The sequence below is a fragment of the Aricia agestis genome, chromosome 9 (genome assembly GCF_905147365.1).
Source record: "Aricia agestis chromosome 9, ilAriAges1.1, whole genome shotgun sequence".
NCBI lineage: Eukaryota > Metazoa > Arthropoda > Insecta > Lepidoptera > Lycaenidae > Aricia > Aricia agestis.
The window spans coordinates 14,075,726-14,091,068 of record NC_056414.1 but is presented as its reverse complement, the minus strand read 5'-3'; the positions used below and the strand labels follow the sequence as shown (position 1 = coordinate 14,091,068).

Genomic DNA, 15,343 nt, shown 5'->3' with positions numbered 1-15,343 from the left:
TTATTTGATAAGTAACTTCATAGATAAATAAAATAATACCTATGGTAGGTATTTGAATTAATATTTGCACAATTAAAACTGTGAAAAAGTTTTGAAAAAGGGCCAAGGCGAAACTGGAAAAAGTTTTAAACGATCGATGTTTGCATCGCTGTCTAAGGATTTCGCGATAGCGCATGTATCAGAACTCTAAAAAAGTTATATTTTCTAAACCTGAGGCAGTAAATGTACTTAAAAAACCCATCAATCCCCAAGCGGCTGCCGCATAACAATTGAAAATCTATTGTGTCTGCTATACCCACGATGGAGGTGCTACATAATAATTCTTGACAAAATGATTCCTCCAATAATTGCTGAAGAAGTACAGACCAATTAAAAGTTAAACTTATACGCTTTTTTATTTTTTGAATGATCATACTTATCATAAAAAAATATTACTCTAGCTAGGAATCATTTTTAGAAAATGTAATTTTATTCGTGTTTTATCGAATATCAAGCAAAGCTCGGTCAAATAGCTAGTGATATTATAATTGCAAAAGACTTACCACTGCCTCGCTTCTCCACAGGAACTAGGACCACATGTTTGCACATTTTTTTTAACATACGCGCCTATAAAATTGCAAATTATTTACTTTTTAATAAACCCTTTTCTATTTTAAAAATATTTTATTCCCTTTTTATTACATAAATTTTAAGATGAATATAATTTAAAATGTCATGACATCGTAATTCGTAATTTTTAACTCCCGGCAAGCACAGTGCACTCGACCACCGCCGCCGGTGACTACGACGATGTGTACATACTGTACAGGACAGTGGCTCCCAACTTGCAATATTAATCTATATAGTATATACCAGCCAGTAGCCACCCTTGTGTTGTTATTGTTACGTAAGCTTACGCAAACTGCCATGATGGCGAGCTACTCTGAAGTTTGAACACGATATCGACAATCGTAAGATATTATGCATGCGTGGTTTTGAGTTACAGTTTTGATTCACAAAAAATAGGCCACGTGCGTGTCGGGCCACGTACAATATAGGGTTCTGTAGTACCGCTAGTTTAAAAAAAATGTTTGTATGGTCAATGAATGTACATTTATAACGTGTTTCACAATACTAACAACATCATCTCAGTTATGTTCAAAGGAATTTGAACGTAAAGTTATTTTATACTTCGCCGAATACCTTTTTTTTTAGTTAATAGACTCAATAACTTATGAAATCTTCTTAGCCATGATAGTTTTCCTTAAATTCAGCATATATACTCCTGTGAATTTTTTCACATTTCCAGAAGCAACTGTTTAGCTGGTAGAAGGGGGGACACTGGACTCTAACGAATTTTCCACTTTAAAACTTCATATTTCACAAATAGATCCCTAAATCGAAAAATTATCTATGAATACATAATTAGAAATAATACGTCTTAATCTGTGTCTAAGCAAGGCTAGGAATTAGGATGTGAAATATGAATAAATTAAAATTTAATAAAATGTGTTTTCGCAAACGTTGAAAAGTTTGGCAGGCAGTGGCATAACACGTAGTTCAACGAGTACCCCTGTAATGACACATCTCGTCCGCTGTGCGCTGTCGGTACTCGGGCTGTTTGTTGATGCTCGGTATTTATACGTCACGTCTATTGCAAAAACTATGAATTAATTTTTTTTTTAATGAAATAAGGGGGCAAACGAGCAAACGGGTCACCTGATGGTAAGCCCATGGACACTCGCAGCATCAGAGGAGCTGCAGGTGCGTTGCCGGCCTTTTAAGAGGGAATAGGGTAATAGGAGAGGGTAGGGATGAGAAGGAATTAGGGGAGGGTGGGGAAGGTAATAAAGTAGGGGATTGGGCCTCCGGTAAACTCACTCACTCGGCGAAACACAGCGCTAGCGCTGTTTCACGCCGGTTTTCTGTGAGAACGTGGTATTTCTCCGGAAATGATATTAAATTCGGTTGTCGTATTATTATAATTTGCCTTAATTTAATATATTATTGTTTTGGCGATTTCATACAAATATTCATTTGGATACTAAAACTTAGTACTTACTAATATTATACATTGGAAGTGGGTCTGTCTGTCTGTTTCCTCTTCACGCTTTGGTTGTCGGCCACATCTAGTATGATTATATTTCTATTTCTCGATATGTTCTAAACGAGACAATATTAAAAGAAAAATAATTATACTTTATAAACGTATATTACATAATATTATGTAGATACTTTAAGTGGATTCGATGTACATTGTCCGTAATCTGAAAATCCGCTTCGGCGTTAAGCGTCATCGAGCGGCGTCGCGGCAGTACTTAGAGCAGGTATATAGATAATTCAATTAAATCTTTTTTGCATTTTCTGTTACATTATATTCAGGTATTATCAGAGAAGTTGATTCATAGGCAGATGGCGGACCTACGTATTTTGGTCGCGTTTTTTCAAACCCAGCCGACAGATGACGACTTACATTAAGTTGAAAATATAATCCAACTAATTGTCGTAGGTCCGTCAACTGCCTATAAATCAGTTTCTTCGATGATACATATAACAATAATATAGCTTAGTAGAGCTAGTTTTATGTACGTACGGAAAATTGATTTGATACTCACATGCGTCAGAAAAAAAATACAGGCAATCTACATTTAAAATCATACGTCACTATAAACAAGTCATGGGTTCAGTTTGATAGATCATACAAAATATTAAAAGTATCCAAAGATTAGGGCATTAAAAATATTGAAGAGAGGCTCGAATTCTAATATGGCGAAATATTATTATTTTGTAAGTCACATGAGGTTTGAGATCATAGTCATCGAAAAAACTTCCCAAATAAAAAATTACCCAGCGGAGTCAGGGTCAGTCCCTAGTATGTCCAGGTGCGCCACACCCCTGGCTCACGCCACTACCTGGCGACGGCCGGGCTAACACCCGTGCCACATTCATATTTTCTCAGAATCGAGGCCGCCACTCGTTTGATAAAATAATCGATATAACTGCTTCACGCTTGTCGGAATAACGTACCTTTTATTTTAGTAAGTGGGTCACTTCTAAGAATGATCATGGGTGTATTAATTCTAAAGGTAGCTTCCCGATCTTTGCCGCAAGCGACCGCGACCGACAAAAAATTAGATTAAATACTGCTTTATGACCTGCACCGTAGCATGGCTACAGTAGAGATGCGAAAGTAAACTAGTAGTAACTAGCCGTGGTAAAGATCGGAACGGCACTTTCAGTTTATCTCCGCTGTTTGTGTACCTATACTTTCGTATTTCTACTGTAGTCATGCTACGGGTGCTGGGCTAAAAGTTTCATTTTCTCCCAACATAGGTCTAGCGACTCATGCCACTGATGATTTGTAATGATGTAGAGCAAGGGTGGGGTGGCAACCTTTTCGACACTTGGGCCGAAATTCGGAAGTAGAATTTCACCCCGGGCCGAACTACCAAATTTTATGTTAAGTCAAAATCGGACACTAATTTTTTCTATTAGAACTTAGTTAGAGCTTTTATTTTAAAAGTAAAAGAAAAGAAGTGTTTATTTGCTTTTAGGCTTGAAGGTAATTTTGGTATTAATTTTTTTACTTTCAAAATGTGCTCGGCTTCGCGGGCCACAAGGTAACAGACAGCGGGCCGCGTGTTTGCCACCCTTGGTGTAGAGCAAAACGAAACCTATTCGATATTCGTACGTCATAAAGTGGCATTTGGTTTGAATTTTTGTCAGTCACGGTCGCTTGTTGATCGGAACCGCACCTTAAGTTATTCGGGTTTTGGTGACCAGAGTATCACGAATACACGGACAGAGTATGGTTAAGAAATTATCATGTACTGTTGACGAAAAGTTAAAAGTAAAAACAAACAAAGTCATACAAACAAACCTAGTTTAACCCTTGTATCCTTGTTTAACCTAGCACAATTTCAATGGGGATTGTCCATTTTTTTTAAATTTTGCTCATTACAAAAACATTTCGAGGTCTACTAAAAATAAGGTCACTGATCGTTTTTCTGTATATAAACGAAAAAAATACCCATTAGTTACTTATATTTTTGAACAAATACGTTTAACCTTTGTTTGACCTTCAATGGCGTTAAATTAGCAATAAATTCGACTAACATTACGTTTCGAACTTTTGGTAAGCTTCTCGTATCAGTTTTCACATTATGAGAATTTGCATTTGACGAACCAGCCATTATAAATAAGATTGGAAGGTAATTTAAAACATATGCAGAGGTTAATTGGTGGCCGACGATGACGTCAGAGCGAAACTTTAAAAATTTATTAAGAAAAACTAGCCAATGAATTTCAAAATTATTTAATTTATAATCTTAAAATACCCTATTTTAACGAAAAAAAGTATAAAAAGTACATGTGATATTTTTTGGACAATGCCAATTGTTATTAAGTCACAGTTACAAAATAGAGTACAGTTGCGTACATTTATATTTGATAGGTTGAATTCAGATGTTTATTTTGCAACAAAATTCTTTCGATGTATCAAAAATTTAATCCACACCGTGTCATTGGCAGTTGAGGGGTTAACCCTTTTGGTTCCAATGTCACCTGTCACTTTTGTAACATTAGACATGCGATGGTAGTGGCGAATTTTATTTGCAACACACGGTTCAACAAAACTAAGTGATAGAACTTAAGAGGCCGGGTGCCATCGAAATTCGCATACATACGTAATACCAAAATCATTTTCTCATACGAAAATATTTAACATGTTTAAGTTATTTTTCAGCTTAAAATAGTAATTACCTAGGTTCCTGCACAAAAATTTACTATAAAATATTATTTAAACACTAAAATTTTTTTTTAGTTTTTAAATATTTCGTAATAATTTTTTAGGTAAGTAGGTAATTACTATTTTAAGCTAAAAATAACTCAAACATGTTAAATATTTTCGTAGGAGCAAATGATTTTGGTATTACGTATGTATGAGAATTTCGATGGCACCCGGCCTCTTAAGGTACATGTAATAGAGTTCACTGTGAAAATAGAAGCGCTGAAAGAGTATTTTTTAGGGTTCCGCACCCAAAGGGTAAAAATGGGACCCTATTTCTAAGACTTCGATGTCTGTCTGTCCGTCTGTCTGTCCGTCTGTCTGTCCGTCTGTCTGTCCGCCTGTCTGTCTCCTGGCTGTATCTCAAGAACCGCTATAGCTAGATTTCTAAAATTTTCACGGGTTGTGTGTAGGTATCTGTTGCCGCTATAACGACAAATACCAAAAACAAAATAAATTAAATATTTGATCCTTCAAGCCCCATAAGAGCACCCGTGATCGCGATAACAATAGAATACAATAGCATTTCCAAGAATCTGCGATCGAAAGACTACGGGCTCATGCAACAAAATAATTTTTTTTGTAATTTTTTGCTCGATATCAATAATGACAATAGGTAGGCACTTGAAACGTTCACAAAAATATTCAGTTATATTTATAATTTAATAATTAATGATACAATTTAAATAAAACAAAATACATATAAATAATCCCATAGAAAAAAAAAACACATTTTTAACCTATTTTTGCTCTTTAGTGGTAAGGTTTCCCTTTCGTGCGCGAGTCCAACTCGCACTTGGCCGATTTTTTAACTATTGTATTGGCAAATTTATGACACCGGACGCTTGTTTGCTTGCAATGAATCATTAGGTATAAATTCTCTGAAGTGATTAATAATAAGCTGAGAGCTGCCCTGTTGCATCGGGAAATAATCAGGATGAACGTGGAAGGATTAAAAACTACGATCTGATTCTAACACTTCGAATATCGTTTCTATTGCAGACTGTCATACTCGCGCACACAAGCGAATGCGAGTGAGCCAGCCTCAGATCGAAACGTCATTCGTCGTTCGAGGTATGAAAATCAAGTCCCATAACCTCACTGCTGAATATTTTATGAAACTGACTATACTGTTTAGAACAAAATATATAATATATTATATAACTAGCGACCCGCCCCGGCGTCGCACGGGTGTAAAATATACTTATAGCCACTGAAAAAATGCTTAAAATCGATAGCCTATGATCCTTCGCGTTGTCAATTTTTATCTGTGCCAAATAACATAAAAATTGCTCTAGTAGTTCGCGAGATAAGCCCTTTCAAATAATTTCCCCCGTTTTTTCCACATTCTGCTATTAGTTATTAGCGTAATAAAATATAGCTTATAGCCTTCCTCGATAAATGGGCTATCTAACACTGAAAGAATCATCAAAATCCGTTGCGTAGTTTTAAAGATTAAAGGGAACAAAGGGACATGAAGGAAAAAAAACGACTTTGTTTTATAATATGCATAGATTAATGTATATTTGAGGTTGATGGATTTTAATGACGAGAATCCCAGGGTCACGTGTGTTATACAGTGTGTTAGTGTAAACACCGTTATCCTTAAAACCATCAAATGAGCCCGTCAAAATGAACAACTTTTTCTATGAGAACAATTATGCTGGGAACTCAAAACTTACCATACGGATGCCCGGATCGGCAATTTGTATGGGTATGAAGACGGATTTTTTTGAGTTCCCAGCATTCTGCCCTCGTAATTGTATTTTTGTTAATAAAATAAAGAGGCAAACGAGCAAACGGGTCATCTGATGGAAAGCAACTTCCGTCGCCCATGACACTCGCAGCATCAGAAGAGTTGCAGGTGCGTTGCCGGCCTCTTAAGAGGAATAGGGTAGAGGGTAGGGATGGGAAGGCAAGGGAATAGGAGAGGGTAGGGAAGGGAATAGGGTAGGGGATTGGGACTCATGTAAAAAAACGTTTGGAGCCACATAACTTTGACTACATAATAAATAGACAAATATAATGTATAATCAAATTAAAGGTAAAAAACATATCTTACAGCTCATATATTTATTAAAAATCGAATATTAACGGTTTACTACATATTTAAGAAAAACCATATTAAATTATTATTCTAGTGAATAATATGTGACTTGTTAACACTATTGTATCAATGCACGTTTACTCCGGTAAACTCACTCACTCGGCGAAACACAGCGCAATCGCTGTTTCACGCCGGTTTTCTGTGAGAACATGGTATTTCTCCGGTCGAGTAGGGCCCATTCGTACCGAAGCATGGCTCTCCCACGTAAATGCAGTATTTGCAAAAAAATACTGCATATATGAGAACAATTCTCATAACTTTTTCTATGAGAATTGTTCTCATAAAAAATTGAGAAACTTTTTTTATGAGAACAATTCTCATAGAAAAAGTTGTTCATTTTGACGAGCTTACACAACCTGTGAAAATTTCAGAAGTCTAGCTATTATAGCGGTTTTTGAAATACAGCCTGCTGACAGACAGACGGACAGAGAGATGGACAGACAGGCAACGAAGTCTTAGTAATAGGATCCCGTTTTTACCTTTTGGTTACGGAACCCTAATAAAATATGATAATATAATATTACTCGGGGGCTGACATACAAAAAGCTAAATTTTGTATTTTTTTATCTACAATAATACGGAAAGATTCGTGCGCAATTCCAACTTGTAGTTGGCTATTTTTTATCATGAGAGAGCATTTGTTTTGCTTGTTGATGTAGTAATTATAAACTAAGTAATACTAGTAACATTCTAGTTCACATCCGAACTAATTATTATCAATTGAATAACAATAGAAAAAACTCATCGTAAAATTTTATTAGGCGCATTAAGGCCGTCCCCCGAGCAAACGACCTTGGCCATACATTTGCCGCGTTGCCGAGATCGCACCAAAATCCTATTTTTTACTTATCTTAGTTCAAAATTGTCCCAAAAAATTTAAAACGGGGAATATGTAGTTTATGATATTGTCGATCTATTGGCGTGTGTTTCAAATAAAAGTAATTTGTAAATCCTAAGGAGACGCTGAATGTATGCTTGGATTTTAATAAATTGGTTTTACTTTGGAAGCTGATATCATGAGTGTAATAAACAAAAATAGAAAATTTAAAACGAGGACAGGAATGTTAATATTATACTAAAGATTATTGCTGTATTTTTATTATAATTTTGTAGTTTTCAAATTATGAGTTTATAAGGCTTTAAATACGGTAAATTACGGAATCCCTGTAGAGAAGGCCCTTAATACAAACAAATGAAGAGCAGAAATATCAGTTTCAATGTTTTTGCGATAATGGTGTGATGTAACTGTCGTACAATGTTACGGAATAATAAGCTAGGACTTTCCATGCTAAAAGAATATTCTGGAGATTGTAGTGATGTAAACGTCGAAGCTATGAAGTGTAGATGGAGCTTCTAGGATAGAAAAGTGTGTGGTAGAGTTGCGGTAGGTTCTACCGTACCCGCGACGCTGACGGCGACGCCTTGATAATATCTATGGCCCCAACGAATAAACGTGCAAACGAAAAAAGACAACTTTTCTGGAAGCCAAAAAACGTTTGGAACCACATAACTTTGACTACATAATAAATAGACAAATATAATGTATAATCAAATTAAAGGTAAAAAACATATTTTATAGCTCATATATTTATTAAAAATCAAATATTAACGGTTTACTACATATTTAAGAAAAACCATATTAAATTATTATTCTAGTGAATATTGTATCAATGCACGTTTATTCGTGTCATAAATGAAGTTTTAACAAGTGCAGTGAAATGTTGCATGGTTATTCCACGTTTTTTTCCCCTTGAGCCATGCTCTGGTCATTTACACGCTTATTCTTTTATATTTTGTTGCTTTTACATGTTTGTAAAGATAAAAGCCCGTATATTAGTGTTAAGAAGTTGATTCATTATTTATGTCATACGACCTTATTAGTGTATGGTATAAAATGTAAATCTATACTAATATTATAAATTAGAAGAGTTTGTTTGTTTGAACGCGCCAATCTTAGGAACTACTGGTCCGATTTGAAAAATTCTTTTGTTGTTAGATGGTTCATTTATAGAAGAAGGCTATAAACTATAAATTATCACTCTATGACGAATAGAAGCGAAGAAACATAGGAAAATGTAGAAAAAACCGCTAAAATTATTTGAGGGCGCTTATCTCGAAAACGACTGGATTAATTTTTAAGTTATTTGGCACAGATGTAGAGTAGAACATGATGTGAAAGAAAATAGGCTACTTTTGGCGGGAAAATGTACGGTCTCCGTAAAATTTCTCATTTATGCGGGCGAGGCCGCGTGTAACGTCTAGTTAGCTAATACTTTCTTGTTGATGGTTCAGTAAAAAAATATTGTTGACCTATTGTTGTTGATAAATATTGACCTACCTCGCGTCTATGCGTGGACAAATATATATAAAATGGAGTACAACCTTGCCTATAGATCCTTCAAGAGAGAGATCAATCGGGCAAAGAAACAGCACGTCAATAGTATTGGTGAGAGACTCGAGTGTCTTCCTTTGGAAACACGTGAATTCTGGTCTCTGGCCTAAGCTGTTGAAGGGTATTTTTGAAAGCCATCCTACCATCCCTATAAGTAGGAAATGGATCGTTGGCCCACGAAACGACACGACAAATACAAAGACGATCTTCTGGGTAAGCTCCTTGCGTCAAACTCGACCCTTGATGACCTTGGGACAAAAACCGCCGACCATACCACGATGCAGGGGCATCATGTGGGATATTAGGTAATAGGTTACGTCAGCGCTCAGTGTGAATAGCCCTGCATGCCCTTGGTATCCAAAAGTCGAGTGGGCCTGACGGAATCCCTCCTATTGTGTTGAAAAAGTGTGCTCCAGAGTTGGCTCCGGTCTTAACGCGTCGTTTTTGGTTCTCCTACTCTTCTGGCATTGTCCCGGCTTCTTAGAATTGCATAAACCTCCGTTATCTCGAAGATAATGGAATCCATTATCAGCTCTTTCGATACTTGGGCGGCCAGACATTACAAAGCGACAAATACGACATACAGTCGTATTTGTCGCTTTGTAATGTTATATGGTATGGTCGCTTGACTGGTTATCTCTTGGCGTACAAAACTCATCATTGGGCTCAGGTGATTGTGTGGAGAGGAGATACATTGGCTGTTAGTTTGGACATTGCGAAGGCCTTTGATCGGGTTTGGCTCAAAGCGCTACTATCAAAGCTTCTATCACAATATGGGCTTTCCGAGAATTTATGCAAATAGGTCACAAGTTTTTTGGCAGATCAATGACATGTTACATTCCAATGGCATTTATTGCTATGCGGATGATAGTACAGGTGATGCCCTATTTACCGGCTTCCCCCATATTTCTCGGCTACATGTCATCGAGAGTCGAAACGAACTTATGTCTAAAATAGAGAATTCACAGGAGAAAGTCTCTGAATGGGGTAGACGATACTTTTCTGATTCTGTTCTTAACAGGACGAGACAGTATTTTAGTCTGGACCAATGCCTGCAACTCTACAAGATGCAGGTTCTGCCTCATATGGAATACTGTTCTCATATTTGGGCAGGGACCTCAAAATACCAACAAATCCCTTTGGATCGTATCCAACAAAGGACCTCTCGAATTATTGACTGCCATAATGTTATTCCCCTTAGAATTACGCCGAGATGTATATAGTTTCACTCTGCATCCTCAATCGATTGTATGACGGGGAGTGCTCTGAGGAATCGTTCGGAATCATGTCAATCAACCTCCTGCAACTTTTCAGCATCGTTCCACGTTAAAAATATACCATCCTCACTACCTTGATGAGTGGCGGACTTCCACCGTGCTGTTTTCTTGTAACTTTCTGCCGCGCACTGTAAAATCTAGAATGAACTGTCACCAGCAGTATTTCCGGACCTATACGACCTGCAAACCTTCAAGGACAGAGCGTATTCCCTCTTAAAAAGACCGGCAACTCACCAGCAGCTCTTGTGATAAACTTTAAAATAGCTCTTCGAATAACCTTTACAAACGCAGAAAAGACAAGAGAAGTTAGTAAAAGAAAATAGAATAGCTGTGATTATTATATTCAAAGTTTCGCCATCTGCAATAAGGCATTAGTGAAAAAAGTCGCTTGCATTTTTACACGTATAATCGTGCAAGAGTTATAACCCAAAGGAAAAGATAGACACGAGCGCCAGATTGTTTTAACACGTTTATTCTGGTGAACTCAAATAAACAAATAATCTGCAATAAGCGCATGTTTTAATTTTAATGTGATATATGTTATTATTTTTTCCGTACAGTAAAGGTTTACATATCTATAAAATCGTTATTTTAAGTCAAAAAAAAAAATCAAAAAAATTTACATAGGTGTATCATAGTCCATGCAAACGAAAAATAAAAAAAAAAAAATTTTTGGGTAAGAGCTCTTGCACGTTTATTCGTTGGGGCCATCGATATTTTGGCTGTAGCGATATCGATTTTTCTCAGCAATGACTAAAGCTAAGAAACCCATAGCAAAACACGATTGGTCAACTTTTATAACACAGAATAATCAATCAAAAAGACCTCTGTAAAAAGGGATTCTAATTTTGCCAACAGAGGAGAGTGATTTAAGCTTCCAAAATTTGTACATAGATTGGTTCAAGCATACGTTTTAATTTGCCTATAGCTTATATGAAATATATTTATGATTATATGTCGCAGCCAACTGGTTAAAATAGACGTTCAATTAAACAGCTAGCCCTTTGACTGAACAACGCCATTATTTATGTATACCATTATCAGTAGGGAGCTTTATAGTGAACTCACTTCACTCTGTCTTGTGGTGCTGAAAACCAGGCCATTTAGCCGAAACTTTTTCGTTTTCGCTTCGTTATAGAATCGCCGATCAAAATCTCTTGACTCTTCAAGTTCTTGTAGCGCCACTTCGTCTCTCGCTTTTATTTAATTATGTTTGGCGGACACTTTTCACTTTAAACCTCTTGGAGACGGTTCACGGTACTCACTTCTACCCTGCATATCCGGAGCATTTAATATTCAATTATTGTAATTGTCACTACCAGAGCATTTAACGGTACAAATACGTACTTTAAGTTCTGTTTCATTTTCGCAGGATTTTGGCTTTCAGGTACGATGTGAGTTGTGACCAACCGAAGTTTATTATACTACTTTTATCTTATATCTTTAAACGAGCAATTCTTGTATATATATACAATTGGAATCTCGGAATCGGCTCCAACGATTTTCGTGAAATTTAGTATATAGGGGATTTCGGGGGCGATATATCGATCTAGCTAGGAATCATTTTTAGAAAATGTCATTTTATTCGTGTTTTATCGAATACCGAGCAAAGCTCGGTCAAATAGCTAGTGATAAATAAAAATAAGTAATCAAGAGCGTGTTACGACCTAGGACATAGCTCGTAAAAGATTCTTACAGTAATAGCCAGTTTTTAACCGAAAAGTTTGTAGATTGTTTATAGGAGCAGCTCCAAATTAGTACGCTCTCGCTAAAACATTTTTTCTTTATAATTTTAGCCTGACTTTCAAGTGTCTCTCTTATTACTTATTTAGCGAAAAAGCTGATCGATGTTTTCTTGTTCTTTGGGAATATTACGTGATAGGTTAGCCAGTAGGTCGGCCATTTTTATTTTTGTTCAAAGGTACAAGGGATGAAAACTGAAAACTCATCCCATCTCTTGTCCAGCCCGATTTAGTATCACTAAATACAATCCATACTATGCGAAATTGTGTCTGTCTGTCTGTTACCTCTTCATACCCAAACTTTGGTATGACGTAATTTGGTATGGGGATACTTTGAGTCCTGGAAAATAACATATTACTTATTAAGATACTTTTTATCCCGGAAAAATATACGGTTCCCGAGCGATAAACGAATTTTAGCGCAACTGAGTTTGTGTTAACTTTTTCTATCTTTTTACGGGGCCTGCCATTTTTATCTTAGCAATGCCGTTTGCTTGCTTCCTAGCAACGTAACTATCATCTTCATTTTCTTGTCAGGAGAGAAATCACGTAGGTTAATCTTATACTTACATAAAATTCTCGTGTCACAATGTTAGTTGCCGTACTCCTCCGTTATATATATATATATATATATATATATATATATATATATATATATATATATATATATATATATATATATATATATATATATATATATATATATATATTAAGACGTTATTTTGCCTAAAGACATGCAAATGAAGATATAAACTCCTTTCAGTCATGGATTTCAGTATCGTCAGTAATGGTCGCTCACGATCTGTATCCATCGACTTCTTTTAAGCTTTCTCAAATTTTTGTCTACCGTGATAACTATATTATATCGCGGGCTTTAACCCAGAAGGATGTATATAAAACAAACTCGTCTTTTAAGAAAGTAATAGATGTAAGTGCAATATTGAGAGTCTTAAAATATGTAGTTAAAATACAAAAGATCACTTTTTTATACACCCTTCTGGTTTGAAACGCGCGATATGTGATCTATGATTCGACAAGTTGATAAATATTAAAGCGGTTAAGCTATTCAATAGCTTTACCGCGGCAGTCCTCGACTGATAATTGAAACAGTACAGTATCAAAAAATGTCGATGGCTCCTTAATATCATGTTATTGGCGTTATCAAACTTCATATTACTAAAGTCACTCTAAGATTGTTTCACCCTCCTCTAGGGCTTCGTTGCAATTTTTTTCTTTGTTGTGGTGTTTGTTTTCTAGTGGCCATTTTTTATAATTACGAGCTACGTTGACACAGGTGAAGGTGAACTAGGTGAACGTGGATTGAAAATATCAAAAAGACGGATGAGCTGGCTTAGTATTAATGAACAGATACCATAACGTCGAATATTATATTATTATTATTTAATCTCCACTGCTGACTAGCAATATTAAGCATATACACATGAGAAAAGTAAAAGGTGCTACAATCGAAAACGGTTTACACTTTACAGCCTTTCGTTAATTGCCCAGCTGCAACCTTAAACATGTTAAAGTGTTTAACAATAAAAATTAACTATGTCATTTACAAAAAATTATGTTGATAAAAGTAAAAATAAGAATTGCTTACTTCATAGTATTAAGAAAATAGGTTGTACATGGTTGTACGAAGCTTTTTGTTACTTTTATTCAGATTTTTCAGCATTTTTCAAAAATTTTTAATTATTCGAATAATATTCGAATTATTCGAAAACTTTTGCAAAATATTCGAATTATTCGAATAGTAAAATTTGTCGAATAATAACATTCACTACCCGTAACACAAGTCCTTCAGGTACTTACCACGGGGCTAGACTGACGTGGTGTGAAGCGTCCATAGATTATAGCTCATCTTGCTATTATACTCATCATCTTGATATTACAATCTTAGCTGTAAAATGCAATGAAACCAGCTAAAATCATGGGAACGACGATGTGACATAGCTACCATACACTGTCACATAATATATCTACAGACTACATTTGCATGGAAAAATCATTAACAGTTCATTATACTTTTCATAGCTCATGCACGGTTTAATAAGAAATGTTCCTCCCTTGGGGTGGGCGACACGGCGGCGCCAGCCCCCTGTCCCCACACCGACTTGCTGTCGATTGACCTTGCCGATACACTTAGCTATATTTCTTTACTAAAGGATTGCTTGAGTAGTACTTCATTGTAAGATTATGGTCTGGTGTGTACTGATTGAGATGTTTTGAAATACAAGAGAATTAGTCTCAAGATGAAGTCTAACTCTCAAGACATAGGCAAATCTCATTAAATGGTAGCACTAAAATTGTTTCAAGCTCACACGAATACAGATATAATATTATGTATACAGTACAATGTACTATCAGACAAGTTGATTCCTAGGCAGTTGTTGTTGTATTCCACGTCATGGTCCGTCAACTGCCTAGGAATCAATTTCCTCGATGGTACCTACATCAAAAAGTTAATATACCTAGCGGAATGGAGCAACAATCTTGAGCTGTCAAATAAAACCGAAATTGGGTGTGTAAAAATATGTGTACGTATACACTTACACAAGCAAGATTGAACATGAATTCTAAGAGATTAATTGTCAACGTGCCGAAAGTGCCGACTGGACGTCAAAAAAAGAGTTCTGCTGTCATGTATCACACGTCTCTTTTTACCACGCAGTGTTACTGATAGTGACATCACGCTTATTCAGGCCTTTGTCTCTCTATTCCGCTAGGTATATTAACTTTATGTGGTACATACATTGCCCCCAAAAAGTCGACGCCACATGTACCTGACTCGGCAGTTTTGTTAACTAGATTCTAGCTAGCAAAACACTAGTTACTAGATAGATAGTCTCAAACCTAAATGACGTGAGAGAGCCATGCTTCGGCACGAATGGGCCGGCTTGATCGGAGAAATACCACGGGCTCACAGAAAACCGGCGTGAAACTGCGCTTGCGCTGTGTTTCGCCGAGTGAGTGAGTTTACCGAAGGCCCAATTCCGTACCCTTTTCCCTTCCCTACCCTCTCCTATTTCGTTCCCTACCCTCCCCTATTCCTTT

General features: G+C 36.3%; 1 protein-coding gene across 2 annotated transcripts in view; it reads right to left on the bottom strand.

Moving 5' to 3' along the window:
• LOC121730083 (protein rolling stone-like) overlaps positions 1-8,786 on the bottom strand; it is a 28,524-nt gene extending 19,738 nt beyond the window's left edge. Inside the window, exon 1 of one of the 2 annotated variants that reach the window (XM_042118927.1) lies at positions 8,781-8,786. Coding sequence is in view for 1 of the 2 variants with exons in the window: in XM_042118925.1 (XP_041974859.1) it covers positions 543-600 (58 nt within the window). In the remaining variant the exon portion in view is untranslated. Of the gene's footprint in view, positions 1-542; positions 626-8,780 lie in introns of those variants that run through there. The other variant, XM_042118925.1, reaches the window with a different exon arrangement.
• Between the last annotated feature and the right edge of the window lie 6,557 nt (positions 8,787-15,343).